At 71.5% G+C, this 22497-nt stretch overlaps 1 protein-coding gene across 1 annotated transcript; it reads right to left on the bottom strand.

Moving 5' to 3' along the window:
* Window positions 1-531: 531 nt before the first annotated feature.
* LMJF_35_0520 (proteophosphoglycan ppg4) lies at window positions 532-22116 on the bottom strand (the record flags this gene model as incomplete). Its single annotated transcript, XM_003722400.1, has 1 exon — window positions 532-22116. One exon carries the CDS (start codon window positions 22114-22116, stop codon window positions 532-534), a length of 21585 nt encoding a protein of 7194 aa, XP_003722448.1.
* Between the last annotated feature and the right edge of the window lie 381 nt (window positions 22117-22497).

The raw sequence follows: 22497 nt of genomic DNA, 5'->3' as shown, positions 1-22497 counted from the left end.
AGTGCGACTTGCACAATAAACGTGCTGAGAGCACTCAATGAGTAAAAGCAAAACGAGAAGGCTGTGTTGCCTCACCGTGAGATGTGCGTCACCTCTGCCCGCAGGTACACCCTTTCCCAACGTGTTGCGCAGCCCCCAACATAATCACGCGGCGCCGTGACACTCCATGTGAGAAACGCGGTGCGAGAGGCGCAGCAACACCCACCACGATCGGCACGCTGGTCGTTCAAAAGCAACCAAGGAGAGGGGCACGCATATATATAGGAGCAATCCAGCGAGAAAGAAAAGATGAGTGGCAGAAGGTAAGGGGGCAGGGGAGAGAGGGGGGGGGGAGCAGGTATTGTGTGTGATGCACGGGTTACCGCACGCTCTAACCAATGCAAGGTGACAACAGACAAACACAGAATAGGCGCCTCACCCCCACAGCGAGTCGCGCTCGTAACACCAACAACACACATGTTCACACATCGGCTCACGCCACGCAATGCACACAAAAGGAAAAAAAACTTCGAAACCCTCCCATTCGTGCCGTTACTTCCTCACCGCCAACAGCCGCTTGAGCAGGGCTGAAACGTCGTGTGAGCGCGAGAGTGAAACGATGAAGCCGGGCACCGATCCGCCCAATTCGTTGTTGGAGAGATCGAGGATTTTGAGATTCTCCATGTTAAACCATTCGAAAGGCAACTTCCCACTGAATTTGTTGTCGTTCAGATACAGCTCCTCCATGGCCACCATGCCGCTCCACTCCGCCGGCAGTTCACCACTCAACTTATTGTGGCCCAGATTCAGCTTCTTCAGGTTCACCAAGGCCGACCAATCCGACGGTGCCCCACCGCTGACGCCCGTGTAGGAGAAATCCAGCTCGATGAGAGACAGCAGCCGATTCCACGACGACGGCAACGTGCCCTCCAAAGTCACGCCTCCCTCCGCGCCACCGGCACTTACACTCAAAACCGGCACTTGCACACCATCGCAGTCCCCAGGAACCATCGGTAGATACCCCGACTTTACCACACCACCTAGTTCGAAAGAAAATCCCTCTGGTCTACAAGTTATCCCCGCCCATGAGCAGAAGTTCGGGCACTTCCACGTGGCGCTTGCGTCCGCAAACGACTCGGAAAACCCAGACAGAAACCGCATGCTATGCGCCACTTGCGTTGGCGTGTAATACGGAACATCGCTGTGGCACCCTCCGTCGCTCCCACTGCCCGACAAAAACGAGCTGCTGCTGGACGGCGCAGACGACGAGGACGCCGACGGCGCGGAGCTGCTGCTGGACGGCGCAGACGACGAGGACGCTGACGGCGCGGAGCTGCTGCTGCTGGACGGCGCAGACGACGAGGACGCTGACGGCGCGGAGCTGCTGCTGGACGGCGCAGACGACGAGGACGCCGACGGCGCGGAGCTGCTGCTGGACGGCGCAGACGACGAGGACGCCGACGGCGCGGAGCTGCTGCTGGACGGCGCAGACGACGAGGACGCTGACGGCGCGGAGCTGCTGCTGGACGGCGCAGACGACGAGGACGCTGACGGCGCGGAGCTGCTGCTGCTGGACGGCGCAGACGACGAGGACGCTGACGGCGCGGAGCTGCTGCTGGACGGCGCAGACGACGAGGACGCCGACGGCGCGGAGCTGCTGCTGGACGGCGCAGACGACGAGGACGCTGACGGCGCGGAGCTGCTGCTGGACGGCGCAGACGACGAAGACGCCGACGGCGCGGAGCTGCTGCTGGACGGCGCAGACGACGAAGACGCCGATGGCGCGGAGCTGCTGCTGGACGGCGCAGACGACGAGGACGCCGACGGCGCGGAGCTGCTGCTGGACGGCGCAGACGACGAGGACGCCGACGGCGCGGAGCTGCTGCTGGACGGCGCAGACGACGAGGACGCCGACGGCGCGGAGCTGCTGCTGCTGGACGGCGCAGACGACGAGGACGCTGACGGCGCGGAGCTGCTGCTGCTGGACGGCGCAGACGACGAAGACGCCGATGGCGCGGAGCTGCTGCTGCTGGACGGCGCAGACGACGAGGACGCCGACGGCGCGGAGCTGCTGCTGGACGGCGCAGACGACGAGGACGCCGACGGCGCGGAGCTGCTGCTGGACGGCGCAGACGACGAAGACGCCGACGGCGCGGAGCTGCTGCTGGACGGCGCAGACGACGAAGACGCCGATGGCGCGGAGCTGCTGCTGCTGGACGGCGCAGACGACGAGGACGCCGATGGCGCGGAGCTGCTGCTGCTGGACGGCGCAGACGACGAAGACGCCGATGGCGCGGAGCTGCTGCTGCTGGACGGCGCAGACGACGAAGACGCCGACGGCGCGGAGCTGCTGCTGCTGGACGGCGCAGACGACGAAGACGCCGATGGCGCGGAGCTGCTGCTGCTGGACGGCGCAGACGACGAGGACGCTGACGGCGCGGAGCTGCTGCTGGACGGCGCAGATGACGAGGACGCCGACGGCGCGGAGCTGCTGCTGCTGGACGGCGCAGACGACGAGGACGCCGACGGCGCGGAGCTGCTGCTGGACGGCGCAGACGACGAGGACGCTGACGGCGCGGAGCTGCTGCTGGACGGCGCAGACGACGAGGACGCTGACGGCGCGGAGCTGCTGCTGGACGGCGCAGACGACGAGGACGCCGACGGCGCGGAGCTGCTGCTGCTGGACGGCGCAGACGACGAGGACGCCGACGGCGCGGAGCTGCTGCTGGACGGCGCAGACGACGAGGACGCTGACGGCGCGGAGCTGCTGCTGCTGGACGGCGCAGACGACGAGGACGCCGACGGCGCGGAGCTGCTGCTGCTGGACGGCGCAGACGACGAGGACGCCGACGGCGCGGAGCTGCTGCTGGACGGCGCAGACGACGAGGACGCTGACGGCGCGGAGCTGCTGCTGGACGGCGCAGACGACGAGGACGCCGACGGCGCGGAGCTGCTGCTGGACGGCGCAGACGACGAGGACGCCGACGGCGCGGAGCTGCTGCTGCTGGACGGCGCAGACGACGAGGACGCCGACGGCGCGGAGCTGCTGCTGCTGGACGGCGCAGACGACGAGGACGCCGATGGCGCGGAGCTGCTGCTGCTGGACGGCGCAGACGACGAGGACGCCGACGGCGCGGAGCTGCTGCTGGACGGCGCAGACGACGAGGACGCTGACGGCGCGGAGCTGCTGCTGGACGGCGCAGACGACGAGGACGCCGACGGCGCGGAGCTGCTGCTGGACGGCGCAGACGACGAGGACGCCGACGGCGCGGAGCTGCTGCTGCTGGACGGCGCAGACGACGAGGACGCCGACGGCGCGGAGCTGCTGCTGGACGGCGCAGACGACGAGGACGCTGACGGCGCGGAGCTGCTGCTGGACGGCGCAGACGACGAGGACGCCGACGGCGCGGTGCTGCTGCTGCTGGACGGCGCAGACGACGAAGACGCCGATGGCGCGGAGCTGCTGCTGCTGGACGGCGCAGACGACGAAGACGCCGATGGCGCGGAGCTGCTGCTGCTGGACGGCGCAGACGACGAGGACGCTGACGGCGCGGAGCTGCTGCTGGACGGCGCAGACGACGAGGACGCCGACGGCGCGGTGCTGCTGCTGCTGGACGGCGCAGACGACGAAGACGCCGACGGCGCGGAGCTGCTGCTGCTGGACGGCGCAGACGACGAGGACGCCGACGGCGCGGAGCTGCTGCTGCTGGACGGCGCAGACGACGAGGACGCCGACGGCGCGGTGCTGCTGCTGCTGGACGGCGCAGACGACGAGGACGCTGACGGCGCGGAGCTGCTGCTGCTGGACGGCGCAGACGACGAGGACGCCAACGGCGCGGAGCTGCTGCTGCTGGACGGCGCAGACGACGAGGACGCCGACGGCGCGGTGCTGCTGCTGCTGGACGGCGCAGAGGACGAAGACGCCGATGGCGCGGAGCTGCTGCTGGACGGCGCAGACGACGAAGACGCCGATGGCGCGGAGCTGCTGCTGGACGGCGCAGACGACGAAGACCCCGATGGCGCGGAGCTGCTGCTGCTGGACGGCGCAGACGACGAGGACGCCGACGGCGCGGAGCTGCTGCTGGACGGCGCAGACGACGAAGACGCCGACGGCGCGGAGCTGCTGCTGGACGGCGCAGAGGACGAAGACGCCGATGGCGCGGAGCTGCTGCTGGACAGCGCAGAGGACGAAGACGCCGATGGCGCGGAGCTGCTGCTGGACGGCGCAGACGACGAAGACGCCGACGGCGCGGAGCTGCTGCTGGACGGCGCAGACGACGAAGACGCCGATGGCGCGGAGCTGCTGCTGCTGGACGGCGCAGACGACGAGGACGCTGACGGCGCGGAGCTGCTGCTGGACGGCGCAGACGACGAAGACGCCGATGGCGCGGAGCTGCTGCTGGACGGCGCAGACGACGAGGACGCTGACGGCGCGGAGCTGCTGCTGGACGGCGCAGAGGACGAAGACGCCGACGGCGCGGAGCTGCTGCTGCTGGACGGCGCAGACGACGAGGACGCTGATGGCGCGGAGCTGCTGCTGCTGGACGGCGCAGACGACGAGGACGCCGACGGCGCGGTGCTGCTGCTGGACGGCGCAGACGACGAGGACGCCGACGGCGCGGAGCTGCTGCTGCTGGACGGCGCAGACGACGAGGACGCCAACGGCGCGGAGCTGCTGCTGCTGGACGGCGCAGACGACGAGGACGCCGACGGCGCGGAGCTGCTGCTGGACGGCGCAGAGGACGAGGACGCCGATGGCGCGGAGCTGCTGCTGGACGGCGCAGACGACGAAGACGCCGACGGCGCGGAGCTGCTGCTGGACGGCGCAGACGACGAAGACGCCGATGGCGCGGAGCTGCTGCTGCTGGACGGCGCAGACGACGAGGACGCCAACGGCGCGGAGCTGCTGCTGCTGGACGGCGCAGACGACGAGGACGCCGATGGCGCGGAGCTGCTGCTGCTGGACGGCGCAGACGACGAGGACGCCAACGGCGCGGAGCTGCTGCTGCTGGACGGCGCAGACGACGAGGACGCCGATGGCGCGGAGCTGCTGCTGGACGGCGCAGACGACGAAGACGCCGACGGCGCGGAGCTGCTGCTGGACGGCGCAGACGACGAAGACGCCGATGGCGCGGAGCTGCTGCTGGACGGCGCAGACGACGAAGACGCCGATGGCGCGGAGCTGCTGCTGGACGGCGCAGACGACGAAGACGCCGACGGCGCGGAGCTGCTGCTGGACGGCGCAGAGGACGAGGACGCCGATGGCGCGGAGCTGCTGCTGCTGGACGGCGCAGACGACGAAGACGCCGACGGCGCAGAGCTGCTGCTGCTGGACGGCGCAGACGACGAGGACGCTGACGGCGCGGAGCTGCTGCTGCTGGACGGCGCAGACGACGAAGACGCTGACGGCGCGGAGCTGCTGCTGGACGGCGCAGACGACGAGGACGCTGACGGCGCGGAGCTGCTGCTGCTGGACGGCGCAGACGACGAAGACGCCGACGGCGCAGAGCTGCTGCTGGACGGCGCAGACGACGAGGACGCCGATGGCGCGGAGCTGCTGCTGCTGGACGGCGCAGACGACGAGGACGCCGACGGCGCAGACGACGAGGACGCTGACGGCGCGGAGCTGCTGCTGCTGGACGGCGCAGACGACGAGGACGCTGACGGCGCGGAGCTGCTGCTGGACGGCGCAGACGACGAGGACGCTGACGGCGCGGAGCTGCTGCTGGACGGCGCAGACGACGAGGACGCCGACGGCGCGGAGCTGCTGCTGGACGGCGCAGACGACGAGGACGCCGATGGCGCGGAGCTGCTGCTGCTGGACGGCGCAGACGACGAGGACGCTGACGGCGCGGAGCTGCTGCTGGACGGCGCAGACGACGAGGACGCCGACGGCGCGGAGCTGCTGCTGGACGGCGCAGACGACGAAGACGCCGACGGCGCGGAGCTGCTGCTGCTGGACGGCGCAGACGACGAGGACGCTGACGGCGCGGAGCTGCTGCTGCTGGACGGCGCAGACGACGAGGACGCCGACGGCGCAGAGCTGCTGCTGGACGGCGCAGACGACGAAGACGCCGATGGCGCGGAGCTGCTGCTGGACGGCGCAGACGACGAAGACGCTGACGGCGCAGAGCTGCTGCTGGACGGCGCAGACGACGAGGACGCCGACGGCGCGGAGCTGCTGCTGGACGGCGCAGACGACGAGGACGCCGACGGCGCAGAGCTGCTGCTGGACGGCGCAGACGACGAAGACGCCGATGGCGCGGAGCTGCTGCTGCTGGACGGCGCAGACGACGAGGACGCTGATGGCGCGGAGCTGCTGCTGCTGGACGGCGCAGACGACGAGGACGCCGACGGCGCGGAGCTGCTGCTGCTGGACGGCGCAGACGACGAAGACGCTGACGGCGCAGAGCTGCTGCTGGACGGCGCAGACGACGAGGACGCCGACGGCGCGGAGCTGCTGCTGCTGGACGGCGCAGACGACGAAGACGCTGACGGCGCGGAGCTGCTGCTGGACGGCGCAGACGACGAGGACGCCGACGGCGCGGAGCTGCTGCTGGACGGCGCAGACGACGAGGACGCCGACGGCGCGGAGCTGCTGCTGCTGGACGGCGCAGACGACGAAGACGCCGACGGCGCGGAGCTGCTGCTGCTGGACGGCGCAGACGACGAGGACGCTGACGGCGCGGAGCTGCTGCTGCTGGACGGCGCAGACGACGAGGACGCTGACGGCGCGGAGCTGCTGCTGCTGGACGGCGCAGACGACGAAGACGCCGACGGCGCAGAGCTACTGCTGCTGGACGGCGCAGACGACGAGGACGCCGACGGCGCGGAGCTGCTGCTGCTGGACGGCGCAGACGACGAGGACGCTGACGGCGCGGAGCTGCTGCTGCTGGACGGCGCAGACGACGAGGACGCTGACGGCGCGGAGCTGCTGCTGGACGGCGCAGACGACGAAGACGCTGACGGCGCGGAGCTGCTGCTGGACGGCGCAGACGACGAGGACGCCGACGGCGCGGAGCTGCTGCTGGACGGCGCAGACGACGAGGACGCTGACGGCGCGGAGCTGCTGCTGCTGGACGGCGCAGACGACGAGGACGCCGACGGCGCGGAGCTGCTGCTGGACGGCGCAGACGACGAGGACGCCGACGGCGCGGAGCTGCTGCTGGACGGCGCAGACGACGAGGACGCCGACGGCGCGGAGCTGCTGCTGGACGGCGCAGACGACGAAGACGCCGACGGCGCGGAGCTGCTGCTGCTGGACGGCGCAGACGACGAGGACGCTGACGGCGCGGAGCTGCTGCTGTTGGACGGCGCAGACGACGACGACGCTGACGGCGCGGAGCTGCTGCTGGACGGCGCAGACGACGAGGACGCCGACGGCGCGGAGCTGCTGCTGGACGGCGCAGACGACGAAGACGCCGACGGCGCGGAGCTGCTGCTGCTGGACGGCGCAGACGACGAGGACGCTGACGGCGCGGAGCTGCTGCTGCTGGACGGCGCAGACGACGAGGACGCTGACGGCGCGGAGCTGCTGCTGCTGGACGGCGCAGACGACGAGGACGCCGACGGCGCGGAGCTGCTGCTGGACGGCGCAGACGACGAGGACGCCGACGGCGCAGAGCTACTGCTGCTGGACGGCGCAGACGACGAAGACGCCGACGGCGCGGAGCTGCTGCTGCTGGACGGCGCAGACGACGAGGACGCCGACGGCGCGGAGCTGCTGCTGCTGGACGGCGCAGACGACGAGGACGCTGACGGCGCGGAGCTGCTGCTGCTGGACGGCGCAGACGACGAGGACGCTGACGGCGCGGAGCTGCTGCTGGACGGCGCAGACGACGAAGACGCCGATGGCGCGGAGCTGCTGCTGGACGGCGCAGACGACGAGGACGCCGACGGCGCGGAGCTGCTGCTGCTGGACGGCGCAGACGACGAGGACGCTGACGGCGCGGAGCTGCTGCTGGACGGCGCAGACGACGAAGACGCCGACGGCGCGGAGCTGCTGCTGGACGGCGCAGACGACGAGGACGCTGACGGCGCGGAGCTGCTGCTGGACGGCGCAGACGACGAGGACGCTGACGGCGCGGAGCTGCTGCTGCTGGACGGCGCAGACGACGAGGACGCCGACGGCGCGGAGCTGCTGCTGGACGGCGCAGACGACGAGGACGCCGACGGCGCGGAGCTGCTGCTGGACGGCGCAGACGACGAGGACGCCGACGGCGCGGAGCTGCTGCTGCTGGACGGCGCAGACGACGAGGACGCCGACGGCGCGGAGCTGCTGCTGGACGGCGCAGACGACGAAGACGCCGACGGCGCAGAGCTACTGCTGCTGGACGGCGCAGACGACGAAGAGGCCGACGGCGCGGAGCTGCTGCTGGACGGCGCAGACGACGAGGACGCTGACGGCGCGGAGCTGCTGCTGGACGGCGCAGACGACGAGGACGCCGACGGCGCGGAGCTGCTGCTGGACGGCGCAGACGACGAGGACGCCGACGGCGCGGAGCTGCTGCTGCTGGACGGCGCAGACGACGAGGACGCTGACGGCGCGGAGCTGCTGCTGCTGGACGGCGCAGACGACGAGGACGCCGACGGCGCGGAGCTGCTGCTGCTGGACGGCGCAGACGACGAGGACGCCGACGGCGCGGAGCTGCTGCTGGACGGCGCAGACGACGAAGAGGCCGACGGCGCGGAGCTGCTGCTGGACGGCGCAGACGACGAGGACGCTGACGGCGCGGAGCTGCTGCTGGACGGCGCAGACGACGAGGACGCCGACGGCGCGGAGCTGCTGCTGGACGGCGCAGACGACGAAGACGCCGATGGCGCGGAGCTGCTGCTGCTGGACGGCGCAGACGACGAGGACGCCGATGGCGCGGAGCTGCTGCTGGACGGCGCAGACGACGAAGACGCCGACGGCGCGGAGCTGCTGCTGCTGGACGGCGCAGACGACGAGGACGCTGACGGCGCGGAGCTGCTGCTGGACGGCGCAGACGACGAAGACGCCGACGGCGCGGAGCTGCTGCTGGACGGCGCAGACGACGAGGACGCCGACGGCGCGGAGCTGCTGCTGCTGGACGGCGCAGACGACGAGGACGCTGACGGCGCGGAGCTGCTGCTGCTGGACGGCGCAGACGACGAGGACGCTGACGGCGCGGAGCTGCTGCTGGACGGCGCAGACGACGAGGACGCCGACGGCGCGGAGCTGCTGCTGGACGGCGCAGACGACGAAGACGCCGATGGCGCGGAGCTGCTGCTGCTGGACGGCGCAGACGACGAGGACGCCGACGGCGCGGAGCTGCTGCTGCTGGACGGCGCAGACGACGAGGACGCTGACGGCGCGGAGCTGCTGCTGGACGGCGCAGACGACGAGGACGCCGACGGCGCGGAGCTGCTGCTGGACGGCGCAGACGACGAAGACGCTGACGGCGCGGAGCTGCTGCTGCTGGACGGCGCAGACGACGAGGACGCCGACGGCGCGGAGCTGCTGCTGCTGGACGGCGCAGACGACGAGGACGCTGACGGCGCGGAGCTGCTGCTGCTGGACGGCGCAGACGACGAGGACGCCGACGGCGCGGAGCTGCTGCTGGACGGCGCAGACGACGAGGACGCTGACGGCGCGGAGCTGCTGCTGCTGGACGGCGCAGACGACGAGGACGCTGACGGCGCGGAGCTGCTGCTGGACGGCGCAGACGACGAAGACGCCGACGGCGCGGAGCTGCTGCTGGACGGCGCAGACGACGAGGACGCCGACGGCGTGGAGCTGCTGCTGCTGGACGGCGCAGACGACGAGGACGCTGACGGCGCGGAGCTGCTGCTGCTGGACGGCGCAGACGACGAGGACGCTGACGGCGCGGAGCTGCTGCTGCTGGACGGCGCAGACGACGAAGACGCCGATGGCGCGGAGCTGCTGCTGGACGGCGCAGACGACGAAGACGCCGACGGCGCGGAGCTGCTGCTGGACGGCGCAGACGACGAGGACGCTGACGGCGCGGAGCTGCTGCTGGACGGCGCAGACGACGAGGACGCCGACGGCGCGGAGCTGCTGCTGCTGGACGGCGCAGACGACGAGGACGCTGACGGCGCGGAGCTGCTGCTGGACGGCGCAGACGACGAAGACGCCGACGGCGCGGAGCTGCTGCTGGACGGCGCAGACGACGAGGACGCTGACGGCGCGGAGCTGCTGCTGGACGGCGCAGACGACGAGGACGCTGACGGCGCGGAGCTGCTGCTGCTGGACGGCGCAGACGACGAGGACGCCGACGGCGCGGAGCTGCTGCTGGACGGCGCAGACGACGAAGACGCCGACGGCGCGGAGCTGCTGCTGCTGGACGGCGCAGACGACGAGGACGCTGACGGCGCGGAGCTGCTGCTGCTGGACGGCGCAGACGACGAAGACGCCGATGGCGCGGAGCTGCTGCTGGACGGCGCAGACGACGAGGACGCTGACGGCGCGGAGCTGCTGCTGGACGGCGCAGACGACGAGGACGCTGACGGCGCGGAGCTGCTGCTGCTGGACGGCGCAGACGACGAGGACGCTGACGGCGCGGAGCTGCTGCTGCTGGACGGCGCAGAGGACGAGGACGCTGACGGCGCGGAGCTGCTGCTGCTGGACGGCGCAGACGACGAGGACGCCGACGGCGCAGAGCTACTGCTGCTGGACGGCGCAGAGGACGAAGACGCCGATGGCGCGGAGCTGCTGCTGCTGGACGGCGCAGACGACGAGGACGCCGATGGCGCGGAGCTGCTGCTGGACGGCGCAGAGGACGAGGACGCCGACGGCGCGGAGCTGCTGCTGGACGGCGCAGACGACGAGGACGCCGACGGCGCGGAGCTGCTGCTGGACGGCGCAGACGACGAGGACGCCGACGGCGCGGAGCTGCTGCTGGACGGCGCAGACGACGAGGACGCCGACGGCGCGGAGCTGCTGCTGCTGGACGGCGCAGACGACGAGGACGCCGACGGCGCGGAGCTGCTGCTGGACGGCGCAGACGACGAGGACGCCGACGGCGCGGAGCTGCTGCTGGACGGCGCAGACGACGAAGACGCCGATGGCGCGGAGCTGCTGCTGCTGGACGGCGCAAACGACGAAGACGCTGACGGCGCAGAGCTGCTGCTGGACGGCGCAGACGACGAGGACGCCGACGGCGCGGAGCTGCTGCTGGACGGCGCAGACGACGAAGACGCCGACGGCGCGGAGCTGCTGCTGGACGGCGCAGACGACGAAGACGCCGACGGCGCAGAGCTGCTGCTGCTGGACGGCGCAGACGACGAGGACGCCGACGGCGCGGAGCTGCTGCTGGACGGCGCAGACGACGAGGACGCCGACGGCGCGGAGCTGCTGCTGGACGGCGCAGACGACGAAGACGCCGACGGCGCGGAGCTGCTGCTGGACGGCGCAGACGACGAGGACGCCGACGGCGCGGAGCTGCTGCTGGACGGCGCAGACGACGAAGACGCCGATGGCGCGGAGCTGCTGCTGGACGGCGCAGACGACGAGGACGCTGACGGCGCGGAGCTGCTGCTGGACGGCGCAGAGGACGAAGACGCCGACGGCGCGGAGCTGCTGCTGCTGGACGGCGCAGACGACGAGGACGCTGATGGCGCGGAGCTGCTGCTGCTGCTGGACGGCGCAGACGACGAGGACGCCGATGGCGCGGAGCTGCTGCTGCTGGACGGCGCAGACGACGAAGACGCCGATGGCGCGGAGCTGCTGCTGGACGGCGCAGAGGACGAAGACGCCGACGGCGCGGAGCTGCTGCTGCTGGACGGCGCAGACGACGAGGACGCCGACGGCGCGGTGCTGCTGCTGGACGGCGCAGACGACGAGGACGCCAACGGCGCGGAGCTGCTGCTGCTGGACGGCGCAGACGACGAGGACGCCGACGGCGCGGAGCTGCTGCTGCTGGACGGCGCAGAGGACGAAGACGCCGATGGCGCGGAGCTGCTGCTGCTGGACGGCGCAGACGACGAGGACGCCGACGGCGCGGAGCTGCTGCTGCTGGACGGCGCAGACGACGAGGACGCCAACGGCGCGGAGCTGCTGCTGCTGGACGGCGCAGACGACGAGGACGCCGACGGCGCGGAGCTGCTGCTGGACGGCGCAGAGGACGAAGACGCCGATGGCGCGGAGCTGCTGCTGGACGGCGCAGACGACGAGGACGCTGACGGCGCGGAGCTGCTGCTGGACGGCGCAGAGGACGAAGACGCCGACGGCGCGGAGCTGCTGCTGCTGGACGGCGCAGACGACGAGGACGCCGACGGCGCGGTGCTGCTGCTGGACGGCGCAGACGACGAGGACGCCAACGGCGCGGAGCTGCTGCTGCTGGACGGCGCAGACGACGAGGACGCCGACGGCGCGGAGCTGCTGCTGGACGGCGCAGAGGACGAAGACGCCGATGGCGCGGAGCTGCTGCTGGACGGCGCAGACGACGAGGACGCTGACGGCGCGGAGCTGCTGCTGGACGGCGCAGACGACGAAGACGCCGACGGCGCGGAGCTGCTGCTGCTGGACGGCGCAGACGACGAGGACGCCGACGGCGCGGAGCTGCTGCTGCTGGACGGCGCAGACGACGAAGACGCCGATGGCGCGGAGCTGCTGCTGCTGGACGGCGCAGACGACGAAGACGCCGACGGCGCGGAGCTGCTGCTGCTGGACGGCGCAGACGACGAGGACGCTGACGGCGCGGAGCTGCTGCTGCTGGACGGCGCAGACGACGAGGACGCCGACGGCGCGGAGCTGCTGCTGGACGGCGCAGACGACGAAGACGCCGACGGCGCAGAGCTGCTGCTGCTGGACGGCGCAGACGACGAAGACGCCGACGGCGCGGAGCTGCTGCTGCTGGACGGCGCAGACGACGAGGACGCTGACGGCGCGGAGCTGCTGCTGGACGGCGCAGACGACGAGGACGCCGACGGCGCGGAGCTGCTGCTGCTGGACGGCGCAGACGACGAAGACGCCGACGGCGCGGAGCTGCTGCTGCTGGACGGCGCAGACGACGAGGACGCCGACGGCGCGGAGCTGCTGCTGCTGGACGGCGCAGACGACGAGGACGCCGACGGCGCAGAGCTGCTGCTGGACGGCGCAGACGACGAAGACGCCGATGGCGCGGAGCTGCTGCTGCTGGACGGCGCAGACGACGAGGACGCTGACGGCGCGGAGCTGCTGCTGGACGGCGCAGACGACGAGGACGCTGACGGCGCGGAGCTGCTGCTGGACGGCGCAGACGACGAGGACGCCGACGGCGCGGAGCTGCTGCTGGACGGCGCAGACGACGAGGACGCCGACGGCGCAGAGCTGCTGCTGGACGGCGCAGACGACGAGGACGCCGACGGCGCAGAGCTGCTGCTGGACGGCGCAGACGACGAGGACGCCGACGGCGCGGAGCTGCTGCTGGACGGCGCAGACGACGAGGACGCCGACGGCGCGGAGCTGCTGCTGGACGGCGCAGACGACGAGGACGCCGACGGCGCGGAGCTGCTGCTGGACGGCGCAGACGACGAAGACGCCGACGGCGCGGAGCTGCTGCTGCTGGACGGCGCAGACGACGAGGACGCCGACGGCGCGGAGCTGCTGCTGCTGGACGGCGCAGACGACGAGGACGCTGACGGCGCGGAGCTGCTGCTGGACGGCGCAGACGACGAAGACGCCGACGGCGCGGAGCTGCTGCTGCTGGACGGCGCAGACGACGAGGACGCCGACGGCGCGGAGCTGCTGCTGGACGGCGCAGACGACGAGGACGCCGACGGCGCGGAGCTGCTGCTGGACGGCGCAGACGACGAGGACGCCGACGGCGCGGAACTGCTGCTGGACGGCGCAGACGACGAGGACGCCGACGGCGCGGAGCTGCTGCTGGACGGCGCAGACGACGAGGACGCCGACGGCGCGGAGCTGCTGCTGGACGGCGCAGACGACGATGACGCCGACGGCGCGGAGCTGCTGCTGGACGGCGCAGACGACGAGGACGCCGACGGCGCGGAGCTGCTGCTGGACGGCGCAGACGACGAGGACGCCGACGGCGCGGAGCTGCTGCTGGACGGCGCAGACGACGAGGACGCCGACGGCGCGGAGCTGCTGCTGCTGGACGGCGCAGACGACGAGTTCGCCGATGGCGCGGAGCTGCTGCTGGACGGCGCAGACGACGAGGACGCCGATGGCGCGGAGCTGCTGCTGGACGGCGCAGAGGACGAGGACGCCGATGGCGCGGAGCTGCTGCTGGACGGCGCAGACGACGAAGACGCCGATGGCGCGGTGCTGCTGCTGGACGGCGCAGACGACGAAGACGCCGACGGCGCGGAGCTGCTGCTGCTGGACGGCGCAGACGACGAGGACGCCAACGGCGCGGAGCTGCTGCTGCTGGACGGCGCAGACGACGAGGACGCCGACGGCGCGGTGCTGCTGCTGGACGGCGCAGACGACGAGGACGCCGATGGCGCGGAGCTGCTGCTGGACGGCGCAGACGACGAAGACGCCGACGGCGCGGAGCTGCTGCTGGACGGCGCAGAGGACGAAGACGCCGATGGCGCGGAGCTGCTGCTGGACGGCGCAGACGACGAAGACGCCGATGGCGCGGAGCTGCTGCTGCTGGACGGCGCAGACGACGAAGACGCCGACGGCGCGGAGCTGCTGCTGGACGGCGCAGACGACGAGGACGCCGACGGCGCGGTGCTGCTGCTGCTGGACGGCGCAGAGGACGAAGACCCCGATGGCGCGGAGCTGCTGCTGCTGGACGGCGCAGACGACGAGGACGCCGATGGCGCGGAGCTGCTGCTGCTGGACGGCGCAGAGGACGAGGACGCCGACGGCGCGGAGCTGCTGCTGGACGGCGCAGACGACGAGGACCCCGATGGCGCGGAGCTGCTGCTGCTGGACGGCGCAGACGACGAGGACGCCGATGGCGCGGAGCTGCTGCTGGACGGCGCAGACGACGAGGAGGCCGACGGCGCGGAGCTGCTGCTGGACGGCGCAGACGACGAGGACGCCGACGGCGCGGAGCTGCTGCTGGACGGCGCAGACGACGAGGACGCCGACGGCGCGGTGCTGCTGCTGCTGGACGGCGCAGACGACGAGGACGCCGATGGCGCGGAGCTGCTGCTGGACGGCGCAGACGACGAAGACGCCGATGGCGCGGAGCTGCTGCTGGACGGCGCAGACGACGAGGACGCCGATGGCGCGGAGCTGCTGCTGCTGGACGGCGCAGACGACGAGGACGCCGACGGCGCGGTGCTGCTGCTGCTGGACGGCGCAGACGACGAAGACGCCGACGGCGCGGAGCTGCTGCTGGACGGCGCAGACGACGAAGACCCCGATGGCGCGGAGCTGCTGCTGGACGGCGCAGACGACGAAGACCCCGACGGCGCGGAGCTGCTGCTGCTGGACGGCGCAGACGACGAGGACGCCGACGGCGCGGAGCTGCTGCTGGACGGCGCAGACGACGAAGACGCCGATGGCGCGGAGCTGCTGCTGGACGGCGCAGACGACGAAGACCCCGATGGCGCGGAGCTGCTGCTGCTGGACGGCGCAGACGACGAGGACGCCGACGGCGCGGAGCTGCTGCTGCTGGACGGCGCAGACGACGAGGACGCCAACGGCGCGGAGCTGCTGCTGCTGGACGGCGCAGACGACGAGGACGCCAACGGCGCGGAGCTGCTGCTGCTGGACGGCGCAGACGACGAGGACGCCGACGGCGCGGAGCTGCTGCTGGACGGCGCAGAGGACGAAGACGCCGATGGCGCGGAGCTGCTGCTGGACGGCGCAGACGACGAAGACGCCGATGGCGCGGAGCTGCTGCTGGACGGCGCAGACGACGAGGACGCCGACGGCGCGGAGCTGCTGCTGCTGCGCAGACGGCTGCTGGACGGCGCAGACGACGAGGACGCTGACGGCGCGGAGCTGCTGCTGGACGGCGCAGACGACGAGGACGCCGACGGCGCGGAGCTGCTGCTGCTGGACGGCGCAGACGACGAGGACGCCGACGGCGCGGAGCTGCTGCTGCTGGACGGCGCAGACGACGAAGACGCCGACGGCGCGGAGCTGCTGCTGCTGGACGGCGCAGACGACGAGGACGCTGACGGCGCGGAGCTGCTGCTGCTGGACGGCGCAGACGACGAAGACGCCGACGGCGCAGAGCTACTGCTGCTGGACGGCGCAGACGACGAGGACGCCGACGGCGCGGAGCTGCTGCTGGACGGCGCAGACGACGAAGACGCTGACGGCGCGGAGCTGCTGCTGGACGGCGCAGACGACGAGGACGCCGACGGCGCGGAGCTGCTGCTGGACGGCGCAGACGACGAGGACGCTGACGGCGCGGAGCTGCTGCTGCTGGACGGCGCAGACGACGAGGACGCTGACGGCGCGGAGCTGCTGCTGGACGGCGCAGACGACGAGGACGCCGACGGCGCGGAGCTGCTGCTGGACGGCGCAGACGACGAAGACGCCGACGGCGCAGAGCTGCTGCTGCTGGACGGCGCAGACGACGAGGACGCCGATGGCGCGGAGCTGCTGCTGGACGGCGCAGACGACGAAGACGCCGATGGCGCGGAGCTGCTGCTGGACGGCGCAGACGACGAAGACGCCGATGGCGCGGAGCTGCTGCTGGACGGCGCAGACGACGAGGACGCCGACGGCGCGGAGCTGCTGCTGGACGGCGCAGACGACGAGGACGCCGACGGCGCGGAGCTGCTGCTGGACGGCGCAGACGACGAGGACGCCGACGGCGCGGAGCTGCTGCTGGACGGCGCAGACGACGAGGACGCCGACGGCGCGGAGCTGCTGCTGGACGGCGCAGACGACGAGGACGCCGACGGCGCAGAGCTGCTGCTGCTGGACGGCGCAGACGACGAGGACGCCGACGGCGCGGAGCTGCTGCTGCTGGACGGCGCAGACGACGAGGACGCCGATGGCGCGGAGCTGCTGCTGCTGGACGGCGCAGACGACGAAGAGGCCGACGGCGCGGAGCTGCTGCTGCTGGACGGCGCAGACGACGAAGACGCCGACGGCGCGGAGCTGCTGCTGGACGGCGCAGACGACGAAGACGCTGACGGCGCGGAGCTGCTGCTGCTGGACGGCGCAGACGACGAAGAGGCCGACGGCGCGGAGCTGCTGCTGCTGGACGGCGCAGACGACGAGGACGCCGACAGCGCGGAGCTGCTGCTGCTGGACGGCGCAGACGACGAAGACGCCGACGGCGCGGAGCTGCTGCTGGACGGCGCAGACGACGAAGAGGCCGACGGCGCGGAGCTGCTGCTGCTGGACGGCGCAGACGACGAAGAGGCCGACGGCGCGGAGCTGCTGCTGCTGGACGGCGCAGACGACGAAGACGCCGACGGCGCGGAGCTGCTGCTGGACGGCGCAGACGACGAGGACGCTGACGGCGCGGAGCTGCTGCTGCTGGACGGCGCAGACGACGAAGACGCCGATGGCGCGGAGCTGCTGCTGCTGGACGGCGCAGACGACGAGGACGCCGACGGCGCGGAGCTGCTGCTGGACGGCGCAGACGACGAGGACGCCGACGGCGCGGAGCTGCTGCTGGACGGCGCAGACGACGAAGACGCCGACGGCGCGGAGCTGCTGCTGGACGGCGCAGACGACGAGGACGCTGACGGCGCGGAGCTGCTGCTGCTGGACGGCGCAGACGACGAAGACGCCGATGGCGCGGAGCTGCTGCTGCTGGACGGCGCAGACGACGAGGACGCCGACGGCGCGGAGCTGCTGCTGGACGGCGCAGACGACGAGGACGCCGACGGCGCGGAGCTGCTGCTGGACGGCGCAGACGACGAGGACGCCGACGGCGCGGAGCTGCTGCTGGACGGCGCAGACGACGAAGACGCTGACGGCGCGGAGCTGCTGCTGGACGGCGCAGACGACGAGGACGCCGACGGCGCGGAGCTGCTGCTGCTGGACGGCGCAGACGACGAGGACGCCGACGGCGCGGAGCTGCTGCTGCTGGACGGCGCAGACGACGAGGACGCCGACGGCGCGGAGCTGCTGCTGCTGGACGGCGCAGACGACGAGGACGCCGACGGCGCGGAGCTGCTGCTGCTGGACGGCGCAGACGACGAGGACGCCGACGGCGCGGTGCTGCTGCTGGACGGCGCAGACGACGAGGACGCCGACGGCGCGGAGCTGCTGCTGCTGGACGGCGCAGACGACGAGGACGCCGATGGCGCGGAGCTGCTGCTGCTGGACGGCGCAGACGACGAGGACGCCGACGGCGCGGAGCTGCTGCTGCTGGACGGCGCAGACGACGAGGACGCCGACGGCGCGGTGCTGCTGCTGCTGGACGGCGCAGACGACGAGGACGCCGACGGCGCGGTGCTGCTGCTGCTGGACGGCGCAGACGACGAGGACGCTGACGGCGCGGAGCTGCTGCTGCTGGACGGCGCAGACGACGAAGACGCCGACGGCGCGGAGCTGCTGCTGCTGGACGGCGCAGACGACGAAGACGCCGATGGCGCGGAGCTGCTGCTGCTGGACGGCGCAGACGACGAGGACGCTGACGGCGCGGAGCTGCTGCTGCTGGACGGCGCAGACGACGAGGACGCTGACGGCGCGGAGCTGCTGCTGGACGGCGCAGACGACGAAGACGCCGACGGCGCAGAGCTGCTGCTGGACGGCGCAGACGACGAGGACGCCGATGGCGCGGAGCTGCTGCTGCTGGACGGCGCAGACGACGAGGACGCCGACGGCGCGGAGCTGCTGCTGGACGGCGCAGACGACGAAGACGCCGACAGCGCGGAGCTGCTGCTGCTGGACGGCGCAGACGACGAAGACGCCGACGGCGCGGAGCTGCTGCTGGACGGCGCAGACGACGAAGACGCCGACAGCGCGGAGCTGCTGCTGCTGGACGGCGCAGACGACGAGGACGCCGACGGCGCGGAGCTGCTGCTGGACGGCGCAGACAACGAGGACGCCGACGGCGCGGAGCTGCTGCTGGACGGCGCAGACGACGAAGACGCCGACGGCGCGGAGCTGCTGCTGCTGGACGGCGCAGACGACGAAGACGCCGACGGCGCGGAGCTGCTGCTGGACGGCGCAGACGACGAAGACGCCGACGGCGCGGAGCTGCTGCTGCTGGACGGCGCAGACGACGAAGACGCCGACGGCGCGGAGCTGCTGCTGGACGGCGCAGACGACGAAGACGCCGACGGCGCGGAGCTGCTGCTGCTGGACGGCGCAGACGACGAAGACGCCGACGGCGCGGAGCTGCTGCTGGACGGCGCAGACGACGAAGACGCCGACGGCGCGGAGCTGCTGCTGGACGGCGCAGACGACGAAGACGCCGATGGCGCGGAGCTGCTGCTGCTGGACGGCGCAGACGACGAGGACGCCGATGGCGCGGAGCTGCTGCTGGACGGCGCAGACGACGAAGACGCCGACGGCGCGGAGCTGCTGCTGCTGGACGGCGCAGACGACGAGGACGCTGACGGCGCGGAGCTGCTGCTGGACGGCGCAGACGACGAAGACGCCGACGGCGCGGAGCTGCTGCTGGACGGCGCAGACGACGAGGACGCCGACGGCGCGGAGCTGCTGCTGCTGGACGGCGCAGACGACGAGGACGCTGACGGCGCGGAGCTGCTGCTGGTGGACGGCGACGACGACGACGACGCTGACGGGGCGCTGCTGCTGCTGGACGGCGACGACGACGACGACGACGACGGGGCGCTGCTGCTGCTGGACGGCGCAGACGACGAGGACGCCGACGGCGCGGAGCTGCTGCTGCTGGACGGCGCAGACGACGAGGACGCTGACGGCGCGGAGCTGCTGCTGCTGGACGGCGCAGACGACGAGGACGCTGACGGCGCGGAGCTGCTGCTGCTGGACGGCGCAGACGACGAAGACGCCGACGGCGCAGAGCTACTGCTGCTGGACGGCGCAGACGACGAGGACGCCGACGGCGCGGAGCTGCTGCTGGACGGCGCAGACGACGAGGACGCCGACGGCGCGGAGCTGCTGCTGGACGGCGCAGACGACGAGGACGCCGACGGCGCGGAGCTGCTGCTGGACGGCGCAGACGACGAGGACGCCGACGGCGCGGAGCTGCTGCTGGACGGCGCAGACGACGAGGACGCCGACGGCGCGGAGCTGCTGCTGGACGGCGCAGACGACGAGGACGCCGACGGCGCGGAGCTGCTGCTGGACGGCGCAGACGACGAGGACGCCGACGGCGCAGAGCTGCTGCTGGACGGCGCAGACGACGAGGACGCCGACGGCGCAGAGCTGCTGCTGGACGGCGCAGACGACGAGGACGCCGACGGCGCGGAGCTGCTGCTGGACGGCGCAGACGACGAGGACGCCGACGGCGCGGAGCTGCTGCTGGACGGCGCAGACGACGAGGACGCCGACGGCGCGGAGCTGCTGCTGGACGGCGCAGACGACGAGGACGCCGACGGCGCGGAGCTGCTGCTGGACGGCGCAGACGACGAGGACGCCGACGGCGCGGAGCTGCTGCTGGACGGCGCAGACGACGAGGACGCTGACGGCGCGGAGCTGCTGCTGGACGGCGCAGACGACGAGGACGCCGACGGCGCGGAGCTGCTGCTGGACGGCGCAGACGACGAGGACGCCGACGGCGCGGAGCTGCTGCTGCTGGACGGCGCAGACGACGAGGACGCCGACGGCGCGGAGCTGCTGCTGGACGGCGCAGACGACGAGGACGCCGACGGCGCGGAGCTGCTGCTGGACGGCGCAGACGACGAGGACGCCGACGGCGCGGAGCTGCTGCTGCTGGACGGCGCAGACGACGAGGACGCCGACGGCGCGGAGCTGCTGCTGGACGGCGCAGACGACGAGGACGCTGACGGCGCGGAGCTGCTGCTGCTGGACGGCGCAGACGACGAGGACGCCGACGGCGCGGAGCTGCTGCTGGACGGCGCAGACGACGAGGACGCCGACGGCGCGGAGCTGCTGCTGGACGGCGCAGACGACGAAGACACCGACGGCGCGGAGCTGCTGCTGCTGGACGGCGCAGACGACGAAGACGCCGACGGCGCGGAGCTGCTGCTGGACGGCGCAGACGACGAGGACGCTGACGGCGCGGAGCTGCTGCTGCTGGACGGCGCAGACGACGAGGACGCCGATGGCGCGGAGCTGCTGCTGCTGGACGGCGCAGACGACGAGGACGCTGACGGCGCGGAGCTGCTGCTGCTGGACGGCGCAGACGACGAGGACGCTGACGGCGCGGAGCTGCTGCTGCTGGTGGGGTGCTTCTCGCAGCTGTTGGAGACGGCGCAGTCAGGTGCCCGTAGTGGTGTATCGGCGTCGATTGCGAGCCCGCTAGTTTGCTTCCATGTATCTGGAACGCATCCGCAGAACATGTTGTGGTCGATTGCAATCTCGCGAATGCTGGGCATGGAAGACCACTCTGGAGGCAGTGTCCCCGTTATGAGGTTGTGGCGTGCGTTCAACGTGCGGAGATTGGCGATGCTGCTCCACTCCGTGGGCAGAGTGCCGGTGAAGAGGTTGTTGTTGATCCAAATCTCTTGCAGATCCTTCATGCTGGACCAGCTGGCGGGCAGAGTACCGGTCAAGTGGTTTCCACCGAGACGGATCGAACGAAAGCAAGAGTTGCCGCAGGGTCTGGCGAGTGGAGCTCTTGAGTGCCTTGTCATGACACGCCGTTCGACGGAGGTTCCCCACGTTTCTGGCAGAGTTCCAGAGAGGGCGGTGGCGCCGACGTGGAGGTAAGAGAGACGAGTGAGAAGATTCCAGCTGACGGGCAGGGAGCCGATCACACGCTCCCCTTTGCCGACAAAAGTGAGGCCGGACAGGACCACGTGGAATCCATCGACGTTGTTCGGGAGCTCAGGAAGGCTTCCCGACAGTGCCGACGCGTTCAGGGTGATGTGGAGGCCCACCGCTGTGCAGTGGATACCCGGATGGACGCAGAAATTGTCGCACGTCCAGAGGGACTTCAGAGCCGGGATAGCCTCCTTGAAAGAGTCGAGAAAGCTGCGGGTGTTCTCGTGCTCAACGGCCGTGTAGTATGGGCTGCTGCCAGAGCATGCGCTCACATCTGCGTCATCGTCAGCGGCGTGTGCACCGGCACCCCAAAAAACTAGAACCACAGCCAACAGCGACACCGCAATGAGCGCAGTGTGCCGATGTTGCCTTGGCGTCGAGATGATGGAATGAAGGAGCGCCATGGTGTCCAGTTGATGACAGCAGCAAAGAGACACACCCACGGAGACAGAAATCGGAGAGAAGGTAGGAGGGAAAGGGGAGAGAGCCGCCCAAACAGAAAGAGAGAACACACACACAGACACACAAAAACAGCACGCGCTGAAAAAGACGCTCGACAGTCACAGAGAACGTGGAAAGGAAAGAAATCTGTGCGAAGGACACTCGCCTTCCTTCGCGTGTGGTCGGGGAGTTCGCAAAGAGCAAGCCAGAGCGGTGTTTTGTTGGGGAGAGCGCGTGAGAGAAACGGACACGAAGAAGGGAAGCGCACAAAACAAGCGAAAACAGAAAGAGCCGTCGTTCTATTAGTTTGTGTATCCTCTCGCCTTCTTCTGTGTGTGTGTGTG

This window comes from Leishmania major, chromosome 35, assembly GCF_000002725.2.
Source record: "Leishmania major strain Friedlin complete genome, chromosome 35".
Lineage (NCBI taxonomy): Eukaryota > Euglenozoa > Kinetoplastea > Trypanosomatida > Trypanosomatidae > Leishmania > Leishmania major.
This window is presented reverse-complemented; position numbering and strand designations above follow the sequence as displayed.